The following is a 24,748-nucleotide window of genomic DNA, read 5'->3' as shown; positions in this document are numbered from 1 at the left end:
TGCTTCTTCAATATCATTTCTTTACATATTCTTTTGCCTTTTCTTCTTCGCTGGTATGATCTATACAAGGTTAAAAATTCTTGGCATTGAGATCTCTGAAATACAACGTTACACAGTGATTTTCAAACTTTTTTCAGGCAAAGGACTGCTTCTTTCAAAGGAAACCATTTTCTCTTTTTTCCTCTGCCGACAGTTCACCCAGTTACCCCAACACCTCCCAGCAATGGGCTATGTAAGGAAATAAGAACTAGGTATTCAAGTCCAAGATCTGTATATTTTTTTTCCTTTCCCCTCACAAAATGCTTTATGCACCTAAGTAGCCACTTGTTTTGCTGCTGGGCTTATCCTTTTCCAGGCTATCTCAGAAAAACTCGGATTCTAATTTGCACGAAAAGGAATAGAGAGCAAGATCCGAGACATCCGCAGGGCGAGCAGCTGAGCGCTGGGGGAGGTGACCAGGGAAAAGAGGGAAACGAGGGGACCAAGAACAGAGAGAGCAAGGACCGGAGGATGCGGGGAATCACGTGAAAGGCAAATGACGGGAAGGAGCGCGGCAGAGAAATGAGAAATCTAACAGGCAACACCCTTCTGCCTCGCGTCTCCCCATCCTGCACCTGCAATCCACGCAGCCTCGGGAAGGACACGCCAGGGCTGCGGTGAGATACATTTGCTAGCAAGATTAGTACAGAAAATTTACACTTCAGCACCTGGCCGTATATTTTATTTCAAGAAGCACAATCCTTGAAGGCATCTGGGATTCCTGGGCCTGGCCCTGTGTATTACAGATTTAATTTCTTATAACTCTGTTAATGTAACGTTATTCTCAGTGAACGCAAGTGCCACTGGAAGGAAGCTCTGACCTGCTGGATATACTGCTTACCAAACACGATCTCAAAAATTATTTCCCAGTTCTTTGTTTTCTATCCTTGGCATTATTCAACAACCCATGTCCTAAGAGCAGGGGAAGCCTAGGCGCTGATCCAAGTCACCTCTTCCAAGGGACTTTTTCAGTCGGTCGCTGTGGTGTCTGAACACAGATGAGGTCTCTTTCAAGTCACCTTCAAACACTTTGCTCTCAAATGTCAAGCTGTTGCTGAAATACATTAAAAGATCAGATGGGGAAAAACAACAGAAGCAGAATAAATTTTTTTTCCTTAAAAACTACTATAAAGGAATTGTTTTAAAAATCAAGTCCAAATACACTTCATAAAATGATAAATGAAGACAGCTTAATGCATGAATAAGCAAACCAGGAGCAAATTTTCTCAAACAGCAAGTTTTCTTGTACTTTGTGGAAGGAGCTGAAGTCTAGTCAATAATTACAACTTGGGTTTTCACACACTTTAAATTGTTTAATGATGTGAGTCATTTAGAGCAAAAAATAAAATGATCAGACATTTGTACATTATCAAATTTACAGATTCATTAAAGAAAATGTATGTTTTACTACAGCAGCAAGACAATGCTCTACAATCAGGTCAAGCTCTGGGTCACAGCTATGCAGAATTTTAGTGCCTCCAAACATTAACTCTTTGTAAATATATCCATTGGAGATTGAACACATCAGCACGTAATCCTGTTAACACAGTCCAAATCATTTCCAGGAAAACAGAGCAGCGACCAAACTGCAGTTGTGACGGACGATATCCTACCCCACAACTTCGCCACCCTGGACTGTGTCCGTTGCTATAAAGACACTTTCTGCGTTCCTTCTACAGAACATGAAAAAAAGCAAGATATTCAGAGCAGAATGTGTCTCTGCTCTCTGTGTATGGCTATAGATTTATTCGATCTACTTACCACTGATGGTTCCTTCTACTGTAGGTTCTTGTTAAATCTGAAATATAACAGCGTCTTAGTGGAACTAAGAGCCTTGAGGTGATCCTAGGAGAGCCCTTGCTTCCACCTTGGCAAGGCGGCCCGTGGAAAGCACATCTTGCAGAGCGATCCACCTCCATCTCAGCACCCTCCAGCCTTCATCCCCCATGTTCTTCAGCGCTACATCAGCGTCCCGCAGCACAGCCCCGCTGCTCGCGACGCCAGGCTTGTTTCTGCCGCTCAAGTCAGCAGGCAGCTCGCCTGCTTGTTTTCATGACTCCATCTCGAGTGCTGCCTTCAAATGGACACGAGATTTGGCCCTTTTGCTCTGTCGGTTCATAACCCATAACGGAATCCTGAACATGGTTGTGCTTATTTTCCCCTGCACCCTCCCACCGAGGGGAAAACTGCAGACACCTAAATGATGATGTTGTCACGCATACCACTGGAAATTAAATCTATCCAGTAAAGCAGCAGAATCATTTTAATTAAACTGCTGCAAGTCCTGGGGGTATATTTACCTCTGTTTAACTGAATGACAAAACCTCAGAAAAAAAAGCTCTCAGTCAAAATGCACAATCATTTCAAGCACATGCAGCATATTTAATGTAAGGCTTGAGGACTCCATTGTTTCCACCTTGGCTTGTGTGAATTTGTCACAAAATAAGAGTATTCACTGGTTTAAGGTTGGTTTTAGACTTAGTTCTAGGTTCCTTGTCAGTAGGGAGCTGGGCTCCTCCTGAGGGTGGCACAGGGCAGAGCTTCAGTAACCAGCCTGACCCCCCAGGCTGGTGTCTGGGCTCAGGCTCTGACCACCCAGAGCAGCTCCTTCCCCCTCTCCTAAGGGTCACAAAGCAGCCGTGACCTCCAGCTCCTCACTCACGCCTAAAGCATGCAGGTCCATCCAAAGAGGAGTGATGACAAGTTTACTCACAGAATATAGAAGGCAGAAAAAATATCAGTGTTTTTGCTGTGAGCCACTGGGACTTCGGCAACTATCTGCAAGATACAGCCCTTCTCGGGTTGTGTTGATAAAAGTACCAGCTTCTAATGGGCCTTGAGGAGGAGATAAAACTCAAGAATTATTCAAATCACTTTTGACTCTTCAAACATTTCAAATGCTGCCTTTATCTGGATTGAGTGCAAATATTCTGTAAGGTTGGGAAACTCCTTAACTTGGTAAGAGGCAACAAAGGGAACTCTTCCCAGTAACTGGCATAAAAGTAATCAACATTTGTCACATTTGATCAAAGAAATGTCAAACCATGAGCACATTTAAGTTTCACAATGTCGCATGTATACAATGTGCACACTTATATTTCAGCCACCCATGTTCAAATGTCTATACAATGGTATTACATACGAATGATGTACATAGTAGAAAAATTAAACCATTTACATCTCTTTTAATCCTCTAGTCAACTAAATGAACTAGTCTTAGGTTTGGGCTACAGTGTTTCAGACAGAAGTTCCAAGTGCGGCACGTCAGTAAGAGCAGAACTCAAGTCAGCCAAAGCTGTTCCAACTTCCCTCGTCGTCCACAGGTTCCCACTGACAGACCCCCCGGGGCCAACAACCAACCAAAGCTGGTTTTTAAGACTCTGGTTAGGATTCCTTTTAGATACAAGTGTTTCTCAAATAAAGAGATCTATAAATAACTTGAAATAAACAACAGAAAGCTGTAAAGCGCTGAAGTATTTGTTATCCCATCCATATATCATTAAAAGTTTTAATCTATTTAACAGGGTACCGAAATAAAATTAATTTATGTTGGGAAAAAACAGTTAGCATTGTATTTGCCAGAGTACCTTGAGTCAAGAGGAGCGATGTCAATCAGTTTAAATGCCTAGATTAAATGCCTTCTAATTGCTGTTACCATCTTCTTCCCGTTTTCTGTATGCTTTATTCAACATCTGAATTTCTTCCTGATAACCACCTCTTTCCTTTTGCTGTTTTTTACTGTTCTGTCGATGAGCTTCGACAGTGTCTGGAATCGATATGTTAATATCACTGTCAGGATTGTTTGACGGTATGAAGAGGGAGTAGGAGGCAGTTTCCCCTAGATCACACGAGACAAACCTGTTTTCTTTGCGTGAATACCGCAAGGATGGAGACCTGACCTGCGCGGAGGACTGGCTGATATTGCTGATGATCGACACAGTGTCCAGGGCCTCTTCATTGTCACAAATTTCAAGAACCTCTAAATGAATTTTAACACTCGTGTCAGCAAATCTATTAGGAGACTCCTCTGGGTTTGGCTCATGACCAACACTTTTAGATCGATATACTTCAATTTTCTTTGATGCGGGTGTTATTTTTTGCCCTTCAGTGCTTACCTCGTATGTAGACAAAGAGAGCGTTTTTCCTGTGGGTGCCTGAAGAGATACAGTTCCTTGGAATGCACACAGAGGGATGGCTAAGGCCCCACCCGACCGCTGGAAAAAGAAAGAATGACCATTATTTAATGCTAATTTTTGAAGTTAGAATAATTTTAAACAAGCCAATTATGCTTAATTTATTAACTTATTTTACTCTTGCAGATTTTTCCTTGCAGCATTTTACAAACCTGGTATTTATGACTTTAAAGACTAAAAAGAAGTGGGGTTTAATTCTACACTTTAGTCTAAAAAGTGAAGTCCCAAGGGACTGGGACTCAGCTACAGCTTATGGGCAGACACGGTGTATTGGAACAGTCTACACTGGCCGTCCCATTGCGGCTCACGGGCATCTCTGCAGGGATTTCCCTCTGCTTACACCAGACTAAGACAATGATCCCCAAAGCTTCTCATACAGTGACCAAGAGGAGAGAAACAGCACCAGACGACTGTTCCAAACCAGGACCCCTACACTGACACCATCTGTCTCCCTTGGGCACCCTGTCTTAATTAGTCTTAACTAATTTTTATGGTGGAAATAATGCTTATTCAACAGTATCAGCTGGAAATCTATACATGATATATATAACAATACTTATATAATAAGGATTTACAGCACCACTACTCTGATGGCCAGAGAGTCCATCCAGAACCTTGCTCCCAAACACATTTCATAGTGGTTCTAGAAGCCAATATGGGATTTTTTTCCTACAACAAAGCTAAATTTACCAGTAGAGAAATTTCCACACACTTGAAGGCAGAAGAAGAAAATTCCAGTTACAGCTCTGCAGTACTAAAGGTCATGATCAAACCAAGAATTTTTAGCAGTTGCAATGAAATCTGTTTCAGAGGCTGCAAATAAATAAAGGCATCACACACCGAAATGACTGCGCGTGTCTGTGTGGAGGACAGAGGACGTGGATTGCTCCTGTGCCGATGGTGGTAGGGGTAGGTTGTTACGTGTTACGTGTTCCCTTCCCTAGTGCTGCAGGACAGCCTGATGTTCTCTCCCACTACCAAGACTCCGATTTTTAGCTGTGGAGGTTGTCCATTCAGTGACTCGCGTTGGACGGAACCCAAGCGAAGGCAGAACAGACACACACAGCAAAGAAACATCGGACTCAGGTTTTGGAGAACCTCACTGAGGACTCATCTATTGCTCCATCCTCATCTGCTTTGCTGCAGTTGGGCTTTGCGTGCTCACTGAGAAGGGCAGCGATTACCATGTGAAAACTTGCTCTTATTCAGTTAAAAATACTATTGAAATGAGCCACAGCTTTGCCGCAAGCAGACGGCTCGGCCGGTGGGAAGTGCTGACTCTAGGACAGGCAGCTCCAGCGAGCAGTGCCCTCCAGCTCCCCCACCCCGGCCCTGTGTCTCACCCCGTCGCTGCAGGGTGAACAGGACACCTGCAGCTGCACACGGGTTGCGATTCATCGGCACTTCGGTGAGAACAGACCCAGCGCCACCGTGCTGCTCCTGCACGGCTGCCAGCCCGCGCTCCACAGCCCGGCACACGCTGCCGTTCCAAAGGTCACTGCCCCACCGGCCTCTTTCCACACGCTCCTGCCCAAATGCTTTGTACTCCTGTACCGAACCGAAAACCCGCTTTCTAAAAAAATACACATACTAACTCCTCCCACACAATTTGTGCTATGTGTTCTCCTTTTAAAGCACTTCTACAAAGATGTTTTTAAGAAGGTACAGAAACTTAGTGTCACTTTTTTCTCGGATCATCTTCAGAAAGACCACGTTCTGATGCTGTCTGGACAACACATGCAGGAATCAAGCACTGGCATAAAGGGGAAGAGCTTTGTGAAATTAAAAATAAATCCGAGCATTTCAACCAAAGTGCCATTTTGCTGCTCTTGTGTCTCAGCAATTTTGCAGCATATTAGATACACATATGTAATTATCATTATTCCTGAATAAAATGTAGGGATTTTTCTACACCTCCAGTATTGTGTTTCATCGGAATTACTTCCACTGGGGTTTGTGGTACTATCACAAAGACATGCCAGAGCTGAAGTGCATCCTCTCTAACTCTTACGCATCCCGTACCAGTTCGGCATCCATGGTAACTACCCAGGACAAGGCAGCGTCGCTGGCAACACCTCTGATCCTGCGAGTGACGACTGGGCTTGGTGAGACCTTCCTCACTCTCAACCAGGGGAGGTGAAGGAAGGATCAGACACCTGCTTGAACACAGCAGGCTTAAAACTAAGTCTCTTCTGGTTCTTATATCCACTCACGCTTTTTCTCTGCGTGCACACATGCACACATACATACAAGTATCCATTTATTCATTGTACACACGCATATATGTATATAAAATATTTATCTTTTTACAATCAATTTCTTAATTTCTGGTAGGACTCAAGGAAAGGTGTCAATTTGGAAATGCTCAAATGCTTCAATTAAAAAACCCATGGCATTCCCCACTCAAATCATTCTGAAAGCCAAAATCACTATCTTTATGCTGAGACCAGCTTTAACTGAATCTCACAAAATATCTGCCAGGTCTCACAAAAGCTGCAGACTGGCACTAAATCTGAGCTGCCCCTCTGGAGGACTGGACTGGTTTCTGCAGGTTTGCATCATAGAAACAGCAAGTTGGTAAATTCAAAGTTGCTCAGTATATATCCACGCTTTAGCACCCGAGCCCGCTGCAGCATCCCCAATGCTGCCAAGTTTCCCTGCGTCCCTGGCCGTGTTTCAGTGTTTGCGGCGATTGTTCTTTCCCTCCCGCCCCAGCGCAGGGCCCGCCCGGGGGGCTGGAGGCTGTTCTGGCTGTTCGAATCTGGGACAGGGATTTCGCTGGAGAACCGCATGTACCGGCACATGCATTTTTAACAAGCACAGACAAATATTACAATGAAATACATCACAAATGTACTTGGTTCCTTAAGGAGCGCTGATGCATTCTGAACGGAGAAATCTGTGCATAATTGATAACGCAAATTCTTTCTTTATTGAACTAAATTATCCACCTTCCAGATTTCAGAGAAGAGAGAAGGCAGCTGTTGTTGCTATGAGGCAAACCCTCCTCACAACCACTGCAGTCCAGGACCGGGCTCCCCTGCCCTGTCCCCTCCTCACTTCCAGTTTTTAAATGGTCCTACTAAGGCCGTTTATGGAACCCAGTAACCTCACGGCCTTCCCTGAACAGGAAATCAGTCTCTGATCCCTATGGCTTTTTTGGAAGGGAAGGGGAACGTACCTTCACAGAATCTGTTATTGCAAACTGGCAGAAACCAAACAGAAACACCCTTTTCTATCTGGTTTGCCATGCAATAGTTATACTTACGTGAAATATTAATAAATGCATATTAAGCTGCAAGTACACTTGAAGCACGTGTTCATTTCATGCCCTGCCAAAGCAGAGCCCTGCAGCGCAGGCTGTGAGGGCTCCTGGGGCACGCGTTCCCTCTGCCGCCCCCAGCGTCGGCACCAGCTGAGCAGCAATTTCCTGAGCTGGGCGCTTAGAGAGAAGTCAGCAACCAGCTTTCAGTACTGTTTCTGATGTATTTACACATGACGTTCAAAATAACTTAAAACTCTAGTTTACAAGTGATCAAGAATTTATTCTGCTAGAGGAAGCCTAGAAAATTCTGTAAGGCTAACATATGAATAATTCAAGTACCAAACATTTCTACGTACTTTCTGCATTTTATATTGATTGTAACTGGATTCATCCTGTTACAAGGATCTTAAACTCAGCGGTCCCAGTTCTCCAGTGCTCAGAATCTGCAGAGACCACCGTCCAGTCTGGATAAGCCCAAACTTCCCAGAATTTCCTGGTAATTTTTTGTTTCAGAGAGCGGATGACTGCACGGTAGGGAAAGGAAAGCATGAACAGCTTTGTTCTCCAAACATGGTTATCAATTAATACTTCATCTCCTGAGAACAAAGCTGAGACCCTTAGCGAGACCCTTAGCTAACACTTGTTAGCAGCTGAAATCAAACAGAAACTGTTTGGAGCCACAGGACCTGAATGGTGGCTCACGTAGCTCACACCTCACTTCAAGGACAACAAATCGCTGTTGCAACATGGTAAAGGCCAGTGGAGAAAAAAAAGGTTAAATAGAGGAAGAAAGGAAACACCTAAGAGCCTGGGGAAGAAAAAAAATTATTTGGAGGATACTCCAGAGCTCCCCTCCCTGACTGTGCACGAAGGCTGAGTACTCAGACACTCCAAGTCTGAACCTGTTGCCTAGACATGGTGGCCTAGCACCATCGGAGATGCCAGAGGATTCAAGATATCTTCAAAAAACCTTCAAATATAGCAGAGGACTACTGGGAGACCTCCAGAAGCGGCGGCTGGAGGCCAAAGGGGACAGACACCCTCTCTACTGGTTCCACATGCCCGTGTCTGGGCAGATGGACTCCAGCACAAGGTAGTTTGTAGACTCTCCCTCGCGACTCCTAATTTTCAAATGTCAGGAGTCTCAGGCCCTGGAATAATAAGACAGGTGTAACATTAGTGTTACAGCAAAGCAGAGATCATACCAGAGTGTGCATCGTGTCCCTGGGAAAGGCAGGAGGTCCCAGAATGGAGAGCGACTCGCGCCCGGCGCGGGGACAGAGCCGCACACAGACGCAGGTTCTGCTGCATCCCGTTGGGCCACACCGCCTTGCCAAACACAAATATCAGCCATCTAAATAAAGCTCTAATGAGTTTGCATTCCTAATTACTTGAGTGGAATACAGCTCTAGCTGAAAAGTTCTATTTTTAGAATGTTTCCAGGAAGGATCCCGACGTTTCTTTCCAGAGACAATGTGTTTTCTGTTTGTTTTAAAATAGATGCTAAATCTTCCACTTCCCTAAAAATAAAAATTAGCTGCAGTAAATTAATAACTGCAATGATTTGCCCTTTGAGAAGCTGACTGCAGTAAATTTAGAGCTAATATGGTATGACAAGAATAGCCAAGCTCACCCCAGGCAACCTTAAAAACCAGTATTTGTCTTCGGCCTGCCTGATGTGGACAGACCTTTATTTGGAGCAAATTAGTAACGGAACGTGCCACCGAGGCATCCAAGGTAAGAACACTCGCATCTACATGCCAGAACTGCTGTACTCAGTTGTTGGGGCTGAAGTGAACGACCCCAACAGAAATCCCTTGAATATTCCCCAAATAATGTGTGTGGCAGCTCCAGTGACCGCCCGCCGCGCAGGTGCAAATCTATTGCATTTCCATCATCTTCCTCACACACAGAATAGCTGGTTTTAGGAGAAACAACCCTCTTCAATACAGAAAGAGGCTTGCCTGACGGATTTGCTGAAATGTCTGGGTTTCACCAAACTTCTTGCCTTGCAGACACCTGTCCCACATCCTACACTGACCTTTCAAAAGTAACTGTGAAAGCAGGAGTGCCCATTTTGATTAATATGTTTGTTATTTTTAATAAGATTTTTAGAACAAGTACAGACTTGGTCCTTACGTAATTTTGTGCATTTTGTGCACAGCAGCGTGTGAGATAGAAGACAATTTCTAATAATTTATTTGCACTTTCAGGTAAAAAAGAATGCTCAGAATTAAAATTTCAGTGTTAGTTTTCATTATTTGCATGAAGATAAATATTTGGGGTGTGTGCAAGAAACACAGCTATTACTCAAAATCTACACTAGAGGAACATTCAAATTGTGAAGTCATGCACCTGCAAGTGTAACGATGCCAGTGCCGTGGCTACCTGACAAATGAACTGTGGCTCTTGCACTTCTGTCTCGTGTGGTTTCCTCCCGTGGCACGGTGAACGCGGGCAACCACTGACCATGCGATCGACGGCCAAGCTGATGGTCGGTGTGTCCATCTCTGTTCACAGAGGCAGGCGGAGAAGCTGCCTGAGGTTTACAAGCAGAACACGGGGGCAACCACCTCTCTCCAAGCCACGGGGACGGCTCCACCTCTGCAGCTCCACTGCGCAGCACCACGGGGACCAAGTAACAAGGGTTCTGTCCACTGGGCCGCAATTAAAGCAGTGTTGGCATCCACAGAACTGACGTGTCCTCCTTTAGAAAGGTGCAACTCTGCACTCTACTCATGACAGTCTAAAGAACATTGCTTTTGCATAGTTATATATATCTGCCAAAGCCTTCCAGCCACGAATGCTTGAAAATGAGTTCCTAGGGTCCTGAGTGACAGGGCTAATTGCACCATTAAGTGGCCACAGGTCGGCACTGCCGAAAAGAGGTGAACTGGGCAGCATGTGGTGGGTACAGAAATCAGAGCCTGGGATGTCTGGTCCAGCTCCTTCATCACCCCACTACCAAGAAGGTCACACTTTGCACAGATGATCTGCTGACATCCATTCTCTTATTTGTAATAACTGCAAAACTGGGCCTCGCCCTTTCACCAGACTCAGTGAAGCTTATTTGACATGTACTGCCAGTCCTGGAAAAAAATATCTGAGTTCATTTGCAAGTGTCATACTAACAGGCTTTCTGCTGAGCTGCAGGTATTGTAAATTTAAACTGAAATGGTGCTTTTGCTGGCTAGGAAAACATAATGTTGTTCAATATGTTGAAGAACAGCACAAGCCTTTAAAAAATGGAGAACATATCAGGCTGGAGTGTAATGGCTTTATTAGAAGGTGTCTAAATTGCACTGCTTTTGTAACTCGTATTCCATTAAGTGGCATTAGGGCCAATGTACAAGGATCCCTTGGTCAGTGTGATATTGATTGTTTGCGGCATTGTCTATTCTCTCAGAAAAGGAACATTGATATCAATCAGTGGCGGCTCTTTGCAGGATTCATTCCTGTAAGAGTCTCTGACACAGTGTCACGGTCAGCTCCACAAGGCTTATTTATCCTCATTACTTCTCCTCAGCCCAGTTTTTGTTTCTTTTCTCTAGTTCCACGCGTGCATGTATACTTGTATCTAGCATTCACAAAAACCTGCTAAGCAACAGGTCTGGAAGCTGTTGCTTATTTACGTGAAGCAGCCAGAACACGCGGCAGGTATAGGAAGCAAACTGCTGCCACGGGGAGCTGGTCTGTGTCCGACCCTCACCTGCCGGGCAAATGCTTCTGCTCTCAATATTTCTCCTGTCTGTGGAAATCAATAGAGTGCCAGCTGAAGTTTAAGCACAAGCAGAGAGTCAGCGAACATCGCATGGACCACACTGCTTTGTCCGCTTGGAGCAAAGTCAGAAGACGGTGGTGAAATGCTACATTGATTTTTAACCAAGGGAAAACTACCCGCGGGCAGAGACCAGCCGCGACCATCACAGCAGATACGCATGGGATGGTTGTAGAGGCCACTGGAAAGCAAGTATCTTCAAGTCCAGTTGTAACCTGGCCTCTATGCCATGCCTGGCGTTTACTGGAATGTTTAAAGCTTTCCTGGATGAGAAAGATCCTGTGCATTTATCACTGCTGAAAAAACTTCAAGCAAACTGCAGACACACAGAGATACAGCACTGGCTCCTCCTAAATGAAATGATTTACACCACCTCCCCCTCTTTCTCTTCGCAGGGCACACAAATAGGTTCTACAGAGACCGTCTCTTGAAAGAGTTTGCTGGAGGCAACTCACAGATATCAAGGCAGAGAAAAAAAATAATCAGAAAGCCTACAACATATTGCAAGCCTGGGAGATTTCTGTTGCCTGAAGGCACTTAACGACAGGCAAAAAAATACATGACGTATTTACAACCAGTCTCTTCTGGAAAGGCAGATACACTGGTATCTTATGAGATGTTACATGTATCTTTCAAAAATGCAGCTGAGCAAGAGTTAAAAATGACAAGTACCATTTTTTCTCTCCCTCTCTATTATAGCAAGCCAATATAGGTATTAAATGAAACCCGCTGCCTCATTCTCCTTTCATGCCACTTTTATTCCAGAGAAATCACTTTGATGGAGTAACTCTACTCACAGAACAGACGATGAGGAGACGCCCAGCTCCAGCATCATTCCTATCACTCCAAGGCAGCGTCGTTTTCCGAGCAGTACACAGCTTCAACAGAAAATCAAAGGCATCGCATATGTTGTCTGGCACCCTGCTCTCGAAAACCTAAATCCAAGTGATCAATACCTTTCTCACTGCTTCTTTAAGGTCTGAAAATAACGGAATAAAAAAATACTGCTTGCACGATACAAATTAAAATGGGCAGGGCAGCCTTCTGCAAGGATCACTTGTCGCTCAGAGGATGAAAAGCAGTAATGTAGGCAGAGAGTTGTTACCCCGGCACGTGCTGTCCCTGCTCTCAGCACCCGGCGCTGGGAAACATCCCGTCCCACCAAGAGTTCCCTTCCCCTGACGTGCTGCAGTGGATGCTGGCAGCAGACACACAAAACAACAGCGGTTCTTCAAATTAAAGCTGTAAGCACACTAAATATAATGGAATATTTACCTGACTAAAAGCTGGGATGTTTGGACCTGGGGTGCTTTGGATCAGACCCAGGGTTGACTAACCCTGCTAATTACAAACGTTAGTAAAACACGGTTGGATTTGTTTCCCCGGTTGGATAAAGTTTGAGTTGCTACAGGTAACTGACCGACATGTTCTTCTGACCTTTCAACTCCCAAAGCCATCGCCAGCTTACGACCTGAGGGAAGTTGGTTTCCTGGGCAGAGCTGTACCTGTTAACGCTGTCCCAACGTCAGGCCCTGCTACAGCGACCCGCCACTACAGCGACTGCGGGATCGTGTGTGCGCTGGGGAACCCTTGTGCCTTTATCTCACTATGTGAATCACATCACTTTAAAATCAGCAAAGTCATATTCACAAGGATCCAGTTGCAGGTGTTCTTGGCAGGGTTTAAACTCAGAGAGTTTAAACTCTGAACCCCAGAGTCCTCAATGCTGGCCAATTTCCATTCACCTGAAACTAATTATTTTTTGTCAAGGTGGTTGACCGAGTTTTGGCCAAGCACACAGGTTTTCACATTTTAATTCCTAATCACAGTGCAACTGCATGGTTGGGTCACCCCAGAACGGCAGACAGCGGTTCCACCAGCACCTGACCTAACAGACAGACCAGCAGCCCTCCGTCCTTGCCCCGGTCATTTTTCATCAGAGATGCAAAGCCTGCCACTGGATCCTTGCCCTTACCCAGCAGTGCAAACCACCGTTGAATGACACAGAAATCATCACCCAAGATTCAGCAAGATTTCAGCAAGTCCTTTGCCTCAGAGGGATTTTTTGACTGTGAAGAAGTGGGATACACGCTGGGCCAATCTGCCCAATATACGCTGCAAGTTCAGGGGTAGCAAAATAGGAAATTTAACATTCCTTTGTAACTGACAGAATAGCACATATGACCATCAGCGCGACGACTACAACCATTTAGCACCTCAGAACAGCTCCTGCTAGAGGAAAGGCACGAGCTGGCTTGGTGGGACAGACGCATTTCCAGGGCACGGCGTGTGGTTCAGCCTCTTGACCTCTATCAGTGTTAATGGGAGAGACACAGCCATGTCCGCACCCTCGGGATGACCCGAGAGGACAGTTTTACCTGGGCACACTGTGCTTCAGCACTGCACCCAGTATTCCCAGCTCTGCCTTCGCCTCACCGGCACAGCCACTGCCATGTGCTATACAGCCACGCAGGATTTACGGAAGCTTTATTTTTCTGCTAATTTTTGCTGGGTTGAAACAGAGGCAAACCCACAGCTTTTAGCTGAAAGAGCTGAGTAAATCTACTAGAAAGTGCAAAAAAAAGAAAGAAAAAAAAAGTGGACAAGACACGGTAGGAAGGAGTTTGGGGAAGAGGTGGAGTAAGTGACATTTTTCACCTCTTCATATAATGACATGCAAGAAGGTACATCAATTGAAAGTCTTATTATATGTAAACCCCTATTAAAAAAATACATGTCCTCAGTGATGTGCTTTACACTTATTAGGCCACGATGCTCCTTCCACTTGCTTCTCGGCCAGAGGGAGCCCCGTTGTGATGTCCACTTCAGCTGCCACCAGGTTTTGTTCTGCTGAAGTGAAGGTACTGCCACTTGCGGTACTTCCACAGTGGAGCAATGTATCAGCCATGAAAATCCAAGAAACTACAAGAAAGGCCAAACACAAGCCAAGGAAATTGCTGCATTTCCTTAGGACCGTGATCTAGTCTGGATAAAAGCATTTATAAAAGGAGTTCCAAGGCTGGATTTAGTGCAGTAGCCTAAGAGAGCAGCTGTATCTTCCCTTTCCTTCCCAGCTCCCCCTCCTGTCCGTGTCCTCTCTCCTCCGGCACAGAAAGGCTCTACCAGCCACCACCCATCCCCATCCCCGCTCAGCTCCAGGGAAATCCCACCGTCTGCCCCAGGCTCAGCCCTGTCTCATCAGACGCTTCTTCCTACTCCAGCCTGTATGACAGAAAAAGCCACAAGCAAACACTGCATCTCTACGGGCTTTTTGTGGCACTCTGTTGGGCTCCTTCCAGACAGCAAAGACAAAACTGTCTCTAGCCAGGCAAAGGATCTGCTGTCATTCAGAGCTGCAGCAAACTTTGGTTTTGCCGAATATTCTGCTGTGAGCGGAGATGGCAGCAGGAGCTCCTCGTACCGCTGGGTTATATCTGTATTTTGCCCCAACATGACTTGTGAGGAGCTCAGTAGAGTTTATCCAGATGATGTGCAAGACAGAGCTAAACTCCACTTTCCCTCTGTATTCTCAAGAGGATTTGGCACTGGGTGACCAAGCAGACTGGTGCTTATTGAAAAGAAAGCTGGAAGTACTCTAATGAGAACATCTGTATTTATTTCTGTGATCAAGCATTTATAGTCTGAAAGTATTGAGGATGAAAAACTTTTGTCCTATTAGGATAATAATCCGTTTCTTTATAAGGTTTGGTATTTTCTCCCCAGCTGGATAGCTTCATCAACAAATTAAGCAGAAGTACATGGCCAATAAATACTAGGGGAAGACTCCTTTTTTAATAAAGGTGAGAACTGGACAGTGATGAGGAGAAAGTGACTTTTCTTAGATACTTAGGGACTTCCAGACAGGACAAGTAAAAGGGGTGGTTTTCAACTTATTTAGTGTTTGGCCCAAATCGATCTTTCATCCAACATACATCTGAGAGATGCATTAAAGTTATTTTTACAATGCTTGCTGGAGTTTCATATTCTGCCCTTTTTCAGCAGCAAAGCAAATGTCAGCGCTGTGGAGCTCTGGAAGCTCGTGCTGAATGTCAGAAACACCGAGATCTGTAACTGAGAAGCCTTGAACTTTTAGATCATAGGAGCCTTAATGCCTGGCAACTGCACCGGGGTTATAGCTTGGAAAATGTCAGAGAAGGATGAATTGAGATTCCTTGTAATGCAAGTAGTGAAGAAGTATGTCCAAAAGTGACATATAAAGCCCCAAGGCAAATAAAGCCACCGACATGAAGTCATTGCCAGCTGCTTCCCAGAGAGATGCTGGTACCTGCTGGAATGGAAGTCACAGGTCTCGCCATTTCAAATGGCAGCCACGGGAAATGGGAAAAGGGATTTTTAATGGTTTTTTTTTAAACACCATCTGGAAACTACTGCAAGGAGAGCCACAGTTAATGATGAACCTAGTGATATACGGACTTTATTAACCAAACTATACATGGCACACAAGGGGTTAGCAAGAAATAGTAGATTAAAACCAGGCTGAGTCATCATTTACTTTTGCCCACAAACACAGTAGTTCACCACTGCACACCGCACCAGAGCCAACATTTGCTTTTTCATGAAAGCGACGATCAGATCTGAAATATCAATCAGATCTGAAATATCAAACAAATTCCTACTCTGACTCAATTTATCAAATTGTCTTGTTCAGAGGGAGAAGGGATTCCTTTATTTAGATATAAAATACATCTTACACATCTCACCTATGTATGTGCCAAAGGTCCCAGCAAGTCGCTGTAGCTTTGCAGTCAGCCCTGCCTGGAGCAGGAGCTTGGCCGAGGGGACTTTAAAATTCAACTTCTTTAATGCAAGTTTCCCCTTCCGAACACTGGCAGGATAGCCAGGGAAAAACTAAGGCTTCCAGGAAAATTATTGACCATTTTCTGTTGTCCTTAAATCGGGCATAAACATGCAGCTACATCACCTGGAAATGTGTTTCCCAGATTTAGAGACTTCTACTTATTTCAATGGAGACACTTAAACCCCTTTGATGGACAACTGATACTTCAGTTTGGGTGGCCAATGTTTTGCAGTTCTCTTTTTTCCCCTACCCATGAGATAAGCTCATGATACCCATGAGCATAAGAGTCACCAGATGCTTGGAAATACTCTTGAAAACATCATCTTTTGCGAGTTTTTTGAGAGAAAATTCCTATTCATTAAGATGACTTAATGTAATTCATAGTGAATTGTTACCATATACAGATCATGCAGGTGCACACAAAATAATAATAATTAAAACCCCATGATTAAGATGACACATGAGAAATCACTGTAGGAACAGAATCTGCAAATAGGTGTGTGGTTACTAAAATACAGAATGCTAAGTATGGTTTTTACTAAAAGTAACTACACTACCAATAGGACTAATAGCAATTTCAATGTAAGCAGAAACTGTTCTTATTTTTTTGTAAGGTAATTCTTGCGATTAGGGGAAAAAAAAAAAAGGCAAACTCATATTTTACCTGCCGAGGGGTCCTCTCCGATTTGCTCCTGCACCACTCCCAGTCGGTGAGCTCGGGTTTGTGGCTTTCCTCATGAGACAACCTCCTCTCGGCTCCCTCGGCCGCCGCCGCTGTGTGGCCGTGTCCCCCCATGTCCCCTCGGGGGGGTCCCACCGTGGGGCCGCCCGGGGCGCTGTCCGACGGGGCTGTGGTGCCAAGTGTCACCGTCCCCCCCGCAGCCACCGTCCCGTCACCGTCACCGTCACCGCAGCCATGGCTGCCCAGGGTGTCACAGGACGTGGATTTGCCGTCCCCGTCGTGGTGGTTCCCGTGGGAGATTTTGTAGATTCCGTAACCTTGCTGGAAGGACAGGTTGAATTCAAACCCCCGACGTTTGGCTGAGCAGAAAGGAAAGAAACGTCATATTAAAAAGAGTCAAAACCAGGAAGAAAAATGAGATTACATACACAATGAAAATGACATGGAATAAATTATTTAACTGCTGCTAGAAACAGGCAATTTTCTATCCACAGAAAGAATGAACTGCTGAGAAGAAAGACTTCTCAGGTAGTATGTTATTACACTGCCTTCTTCATGGATTCAGAAATGACACACTCCGAAGTTAATGTATTCCCAGAAACCAGCAGATTATCTGCCATTTTCAAAAACACATGATATATGATGTTTTATGGGATACACACAAGAACAAAATGCCCACATTTTTTAATGCTCTCTTTTTCAGAGACTGTTTCAGCTATATCCCTAAAGGTGAAAAATTCTACAAAATGATAAAACATTTCTCAGAATATATATAACTAACCTTCAATATCAATAGTCAAGCAAGAAAAACAAAATTCTACAACAAAAAAAAATATTTGAAGTATTTACACAACAAAATTTTTGTATATTGTCCATTCAAAATTCAGTGCTCCAACTAATCTTACACAGTAATTGAACAACCAAATAAAAATCCTCAATCATTATTTATACCCTTTCATTCTTCCTCTTTTCTAACACAAATCACCTGCGATTCTTTATCTTCCTCCTTTTCATCTTACATTTGTAGTAACTAAAGAAGTGTCTTTTATTTAACTAATGAAATCATCTTCCCACCAGGCCTTTCATGCTAAATTACGAAATAAAAGGTAAGGGGATATATTTAAGAACCTCTATTTCTAGTCAACAATTCGTGTGCTGATAGATCAAATATAATTGTGGATGAAATTCTGACCTTAGCAGCCATGGCATTAGTACTTGAGAACAGTCTTTAGTACAAATATCTAAAAGTCACATTTTAAAAAATAATTTTCTAATTGCTACTTTTCTATCTGTTGTACATTTATCTCCCTAAAAATGGTTATTAAATGTATCTGAACTAACGTGCCTTCTTGATGAACTGCAGTCATCCTCTCTGCGCAAGGGGCTCGATCGTCACGAGCTGCAGCACAGGCCGCTCTGCACGTGGAGAACGTGCTCGGAGAAGCGAAGCCATGACTGAGAACGGCTTCGCCCTGGGATTCAGGGGCTTCATTTCCCCCCCACGGCGCAGTGAGCGTCAGGAACTCACCCACAGATGTCAGACACTTGCTCCAGAGCACGGGAAACTGCACCCAGACCCTCAGAAGTATTTGGCTCCTAACTTTTGCGGTTGGACTAGATGATCCTTGGAGGTCCCTACCAAATTCTATTATTCTATGCTATTCTATTCTATTCCATTCCATTCTAAACTTTCTAAATAAAACTTGCCAGCGCTTTCAATTCCCGTTGGGCCAGGCCTCAAGGGACAACTGTATCAAACATTAGCACTGCAACGCTCACTTCTGAATGATTAATGCATAAATCTATCATTTTTATACAAGAATACAACTGCAGCCTTATAAATCGGAAATATTAATTGTTTTTCTGTTAAGTTATTCTTGATAATAATTACGAACGTAAATTTAAAAGATGAACTATTGCTCCACCTTCCCTCCTTACAGTTTTCTTCACTGGTATTTTTACCAGAACGTATTTATTTTATGTTAACAGAGACCTAACAGATACGGATGTATGTAATATCCTGTGGCAGATTTCTATCCTTCAAACTTTTCACAATTACCTACTGTTGAATATTTTTAAGTAATATATTTTTGCTTGTCCCAGAAAGCAAACGTACAGACACATATGTATACACTTAAGTGTAATTAATGTAAATTAATCACTAATAAAAATACTGAACTTATATTACCAGGTATAATAAGCTTCAATAAAACACTTTAATAACAAACACATGCCTCAGAATAACACTGGAAATGCATCTGCATTTGTAATTCAAAGTGCAATCCCTCTGTGTAGACACGTGAACACTGGAGGATCGAGGTATTTCGTAAGTAACCGTGGCCACGACGATGACAACACTCTTCACGTTCACAGAAGCCTAAATGTGTGTTTCACGAGGGATAAGCTGATGGAAGGAGAGCTGTATTTCTTTGTCTCCTGTTGCTCTGAGTGTCAGCGCACGGTCACGTTCTTACGAGCAGAACACGGGGGTGTCAGTGCGGAGCCAGGCTGGTGGTCGGTGTGCACACGGGTCTCTCCACACGGCTTGACGCAGGAGCCCAGAGGGGAACGGGCCTTTCCGACATTCCGAGAAGGTTGCCAGCCAAGGTCTGGCACCCCCAGCTACACCAAGGTGAACTTCATAAACATGCAGGGAAGTAGTTTTAGGCAGAAGCTGTGCAGGAGTTCCTCAGCTTCCAAGGAGCTGCACCACTGCGCTGAGACACAGGCCCTCCCATAAACCACGTCCTTTGCTTTTCACTTATTGGTGTCACTGGGATTTCTGGTTAGCAGCTACAGCGCAGGGGTACAAACAATAGCTTCTCTCCTTAGAATTTGCTCTCAGTTATCATGTTCTGTTTCCCCCAAGACATTAAACATGTTCAGCATGGTCCATGTATTTGATCAATACAAGGCATATTTTGGGAGATCCATTTTTCCCAGGGTAGGAGAGTGAAACCAGGACTCGGAGTCCTTTGGACTCTGCTAAAAGATCTGACAGTGACCTGGGAAAATCAGCCAAGCTTCTGTGCCTCAGCATCCACTATTTCCACCCAGCTGCCTCACAAGAATGTTGTGAGTCTCACATATTGTTCTGAATAATGTCTATATAATTCAAGTAAAGGATTTCAAGGAGTACAAAGTACTGTTACTAACTTCCTATCCTGTTCAAGATACATTCCAGCTTTGCATCACCCTTCCATACTTACTTTGGAGATCTTCTGAAGACACCGCATACGAATTCCTCCTGCAATTAATGACGCAGCCGCAGGGCAGGTGGATCCAGTGCTCTGACAGGACAAACACGGGGGTGACGGTGGCAGCCAGCAAAGTCAGCAGGAAGCTCAGCGTCTCAAACGAAAGGCTCTGAAAGCCAGTGATGTGCTGGACAACCATTTGTATCTGAAAGGCAGAGCATTTTGAAATCTAAATTGCTTCAGGCACACGAGATACTTCCAGGGATAAACAGAACGCCTCACTATGAATAAAGACACAGGTTGTCATTACTGTTTGCTGAGCCTTACAATTTTGTGTCTAACAGAGAGTGGAGAAAACACAGTGGCAGAGGCTCTCCTCCTCATTCTGCATTCCTCAGACAAACCCTGGCTTAAGGTAAATATAGATGGCTGAACACTACTAAAAGAAGCAACTCTCAGTCCAAGCAACTTAGCAGAGACTGCCAGCTCCGTCTGTGCTGCGCGGACTGAGGAACCCCGACTCCTGACGGGGCAGAGGGAGACCCTGGCCGCAGCCGGGGCTGCCCACGGATGCTCTGTGATGCTCTTCCCATGGAGAGCAGCTCAGTGCTGAGTCCACACGCACCTGGGGACAGGGTAACACTGCCCCAGACCCACGTTCCATGTTCTCTACAGAATCCTTTCTAATTATACATGAATGCACCTGTTCCCAGATATGCCAGTGCACGCACATAGACAGCCCCCCCTCCACCCCCCTGCTGCTACAGAGATTACAAAGATGCAAGCAAGCCTCATTTTTCTAACAAACTCCTATTTTTTTAACCAGTCTGGCAAAGGACGGGACTCACAGCTGTGGGGAGGGGTAGAGGAGCTTGCTTAGTACAATTCACATACCCCATCATGAAGAAAAAATGTTTATCAGACAGCTGGCAGCACCAAAGGGTGGACCTTATTCATCCCTGTATTCAGGTGATACAAACGATGTGATGATAGAGTAACACACTGAGGAATCAGGCTCTGCTGACAGCCCGCTAAATAAACATAGTGACACAGACCTGCTTAAAAGGACTTTTGCCGGCACGAACTATAGTATAAGGAACAATTGGAATGGCGACCATTCATCTTTCAATTCATGGCACACCAACTCACACGCCATTTAAATGTCAGAAAACATGAGAAAGTAAAGCAGTCTGACAATTTACCATCATCGGAAGCCAGAGAATGACTTTTGTCAATGCGAGAATCAGCGAGAAGCGTTTCTGGGCGAAGGCCACCGTGAAATTCCTGCTCTGGACGCTGCTCACGCCACGGGGCTCGACTGCACCGCTCTCAGCCACATCTGTCCTAAAAACTGCCTCCGAGCTTGGGCACACGGTTTGGAAATGCTTCGGGGTTTTATCCACAGGGTCTGGCGGTGACAGCGAGCGGGTGGCAGTGCTGCAGCCCACAGGTGTCCCAGGGGTGACACAGCCTCCAGAGATCTCCTGGTAATCAATGTGCAATAGCTGCTGCTCATCTGAGCACAGCAGCTGGTAAGTTAGAGGAACAGACAGCACTGTGAGAAGGCAAAAGCACAGCGAGTAGACAACAAATAAAAACAAGACGTAGGAACTGGCGCAGTCAGTGAAGCAGCCCCAGGAGGTGGGGATGTACTTGCCCCAGTCACAAAGAGGCAAAATGCAGATCAGCAAACAGACAATCCAAATGGTAAGAATGGCCCACACCACGTTCGCTCGTTGCTTGGAAGTGCTGCAGCTCACTGTCTCAGTTTTGTTGATGGTGTAGAAGTTGTAAGAAACTATAAGAGATCCTTTCAGGTTGCTAGAAATGCCCTGGAATAAATACATAAGTGCTGAGGTGGTGCACAGAGGCTGGGGGAGGACATCACTTGACCACTGGGCGAGCATGAAAATAATCACTGGCACAATGCTGATCAAATCATCTATTGACAAAGAGGTCACAATCATCGAAACCGTGGTTTTGTTTTGCATTTTCAGCAGGGAAACTAGTGAATAAATGCTGCCCAGAAGTGCTGTGAATGCAAAGATAAAAGTCAGGCAGAACAGAAAGACATTCCAAGTTCTCTGCTCACTAGGCTTACCCGTGATGCCATGATTTTCAGCAAAGAAGCTTGTCCCATTGAGTGACAAATTATTAGGCGTTACCGACATCGTCCCTGGCAAGTTTTTTTTCTAAGCCTTCTCACTGACTCTGCAAGTTTTCACTAGCTGAAACCAAAACTGTTAGCTCCACATCACAAGTTTGTTTTCCTAGAGTCTCTTTTGTGACATCTGATGAAGAAATATTCAGGTGAAAGCGCCCTTGATAACCAGAACAACTCAGGCTCTCAAAAAATCAGGCAACAATGAAATATCAAAGGTGCTGAAAAAAATGCAGTTCTTCATAATCCTTTCAGTACTGGAAGCTGGTTCATTCAGGCTCTTCAGGTAATAACATGCCATTCACTTTTGACAGATATCAGGCAACGTGCCTTACTCACGAGTTCAGTTGGAATGAAGGCAGAGTATCACGGATGTTCAAGCTCTAGTAGCTCAGGTAGAAACATAGTAGGAAAGAGAAGCTGTGGATTCACCCTGCGCTGTTCGGAGCTGCAGGAGGGAGGAGTTGGATGCAAGCAGGATAGCAGAGCCAGGGGAGCGAGTGTCTTCTCAGAGGGAGCTGCCTCTTGGCTGGATGAGAAGCCTGAAAGAGTGTCCCTGCGAAGCCACACCTCCGATGCCGACACTGAAATCCAATGCAAATACTCACATCTGATGTCAGCCGTAAGTGTCATTCCCGTAAAGCCCACGGCTGCTCCCGGGCTGTGCATCACGAGCCAGAGTGCTGCTTTTATTCTTCAGCACTTCTGCACTCCCAGCTTAGCGAGGGGAAAAGCCGCAGCAGCCTGTTCTGAAGATGGAACAGAAGGGGAGTGTCTGCTCTGCCTCTGCATTCCTGCTCCCGCTGCGAGCGCCCGTGCACGCGCACACGCCGGTGCCAACCCCGTGTGACTTGGTGACAACCTGCCCTTCCTGACGGTAACTGCCGTGCATGTTAACCAGGTGTCGTCTGCCTGTGCGGGATCTCAACTCAGTTTGGGGTTTATAAAACTTTCATTCCCCACAGGATTCAAATCTGAGCCGCATCAGATGTTGTCTGCACCAGCTGAACACACGGATGGAATCACAGCCAAATGCATTTTGGCATGTTATGAATGTTTTCTCTAGAGAAAGTGAAACTTATAAGCTGACAAAATTTCCAACGCTCAGATGTTAAGTGGACAGGCAGCTTCAATGCAACCTTCTTGGAGCACTCTGCCTCTCTTCTCTTTTTGGCACCACTTTTGAGTTCAAATACATGATGGGGATGCAGGACAAATATCTTCTGATTAAATATTTTAAGGCTGCTGCAATTACTCACTAGTCTGGGTAACATTACAAATGCATTCGGTTAGAAATCTGTGTTATTAACCACGCGGTCCTTGCTCAGTCCTTTGAACAGCACCAGCTGTGTGAAGCCCCAGCCCGGTGTTGTCCCGCTGCGGGCAGGGCAGGGCTGGCGGCTGCGATTCTGGTGCTGGAGCCCGGATGGGACAGGGAGCAGAACAGAACGCACGGCTGCAGCTGTGTCGCGGGGCGAGAGTCCACAGCACAAGGATCGGAGCTAAGGGCAATGGCAACTTGCCTGAATAAGCTGTCACTTCCCATCTCCACGCTGCCCTGCCATGGCTCTGGAAGGGTTATGCCCCAAACCAGGCTCTGTCTTCCAGTCAGCCCCACGTGCCCTGTGCAGCTGCAGAACTGTCCTCGTGGCAGGACCTGCCGTAAAGCCTTTCTCTCTCTGTTCTCCCCTTCACACTGTAGCTGCCTCTGGTTGAAGGATTCTGTGTTATTTATCAGGACCATCAACCCTCATGTCAGAAATGTGACAAAGAGAGGAGCATCCATCCTGCCTGCACACGAGGCACAACTCTGGAGCTGGACCATCCATCTGGCCTTTAACCATACAGGATTTGACTTGGCTTTTGTGATTTATCTGTCCTGCTGGACTATTGATTGTTAATCTGTGCTGTGCCAGCTAAAGGCCAGGGCTCATTTCCTTCTATTTACAAATCACAGTCACCTCTGCCCCCACAAGTCAACTTTAAATTAAGGACAGTGCTCTAAATCTTAACAGTGTGAGCTGGTCAGAAGTACAGTCAAGAAATAAGAAGAGAAAGATGCACCATTCATCCTTGCTTGGCCCATTATTTTTGGCTTCCTCAGGAAACACACGACCACGCTGCCTGAGTGTGGATATGTGCCTGCACATGTCTCTCTCTTCCACTCCCCATCCCTCAATTCCTTTTGACAAAATGATCATTTTCTTCTTAATCTGGAGGTGTCAAAGCTATTAAGTTCCCACAAGTTGTATGAAAATGAGCAGCTGATCAGCGGAGACGGATCGCAGCAGCTCCCCAGGCAGAGCCAGCCTGCAGCAGAGCTCCCTCTTCACTAGAAACCACCCAACACAAATCAGAGGCTTTACAAATATTCCGACCGTAAAGAAAGCTTCAGCTGAAATTTCAGTTAACCTGGATCTAAGCTGTGGGAAACCAGCGTCATCCACTCTGGCATGTCCTAGTGCTTCCTGACATGTCATCAGTTACTTTTGTTCTTACATTCGTTGTTTCCACCACCTGTGTCACCTTCATTTGCCCTTGCCATATTACTGTTGGGTGTCTAGAAACAGAATCGATGATGCTTGGGAAATTTATTTTCCCTGCTTTGGAAAGT

At 45.1% G+C, this 24,748-nt stretch overlaps 1 protein-coding gene across 3 annotated transcripts; it reads right to left on the bottom strand.

The window, feature by feature from the left end:
• Nucleotides 1-1,365: 1,365 nt before the first annotated feature.
• GPR149 (G protein-coupled receptor 149) lies at nucleotides 1,366-22,477 on the bottom strand. 3 transcript variants are annotated; one of them, XM_065640397.1, is made up of 6 exons: nucleotides 21,176-22,477; nucleotides 19,986-20,178; nucleotides 16,759-17,135; nucleotides 4,155-4,253; nucleotides 3,898-4,018; nucleotides 1,366-3,805 (listed from the first exon to the last, which is right to left on the bottom strand). In XM_065640397.1, exons 1-6 carry the CDS (start codon nucleotides 22,142-22,144, stop codon nucleotides 3,681-3,683), a joined length of 1,884 nt encoding a protein of 627 aa, XP_065496469.1. In that variant the 5' UTR covers nucleotides 22,145-22,477; the 3' UTR covers nucleotides 1,366-3,680. The 3 variants fall into 3 exon arrangements, with proteins under 3 accessions (XP_065496469.1, XP_065496466.1, XP_065496468.1); XM_065640396.1 differs by having other exon boundaries at nucleotides 3,684-3,805; nucleotides 3,898-4,253; XM_065640394.1 differs by having other exon boundaries at nucleotides 1,366-4,253.
• Nucleotides 22,478-24,748: the final 2,271 nt, after the last annotated feature.

This window comes from Caloenas nicobarica, chromosome 8, assembly GCF_036013445.1.
Source record: "Caloenas nicobarica isolate bCalNic1 chromosome 8, bCalNic1.hap1, whole genome shotgun sequence".
Classification (NCBI taxonomy): Eukaryota; Metazoa; Chordata; class Aves; order Columbiformes; family Columbidae; genus Caloenas; species Caloenas nicobarica.
The sequence above is the reverse complement of the archived record's forward strand: the minus strand, read 5'-3'. Positions and strand labels throughout refer to the sequence as shown.

Coding starts and splice junctions, on each gene's coding strand:
- GPR149 (XM_065640394.1), bottom strand. CDS start 22,144: ATGTCGGTAACGCCTAATAATTTGTCACTCAATGGGACAAGCTTCTTT. Junction 20,179..21,175: donor TTCTCTGGCTTCCGATGATG/GTAAATTGTCAG, acceptor TCTGCCTTTCAG/ATACAAATGGTTGTCCAGCA. Junction 17,136..19,985: donor GTCTTCAGAAGATCTCCAAA/GTAAGTATGGAA, acceptor CTTTCTGCTCAG/CCAAACGTCGGGGGTTTGAA.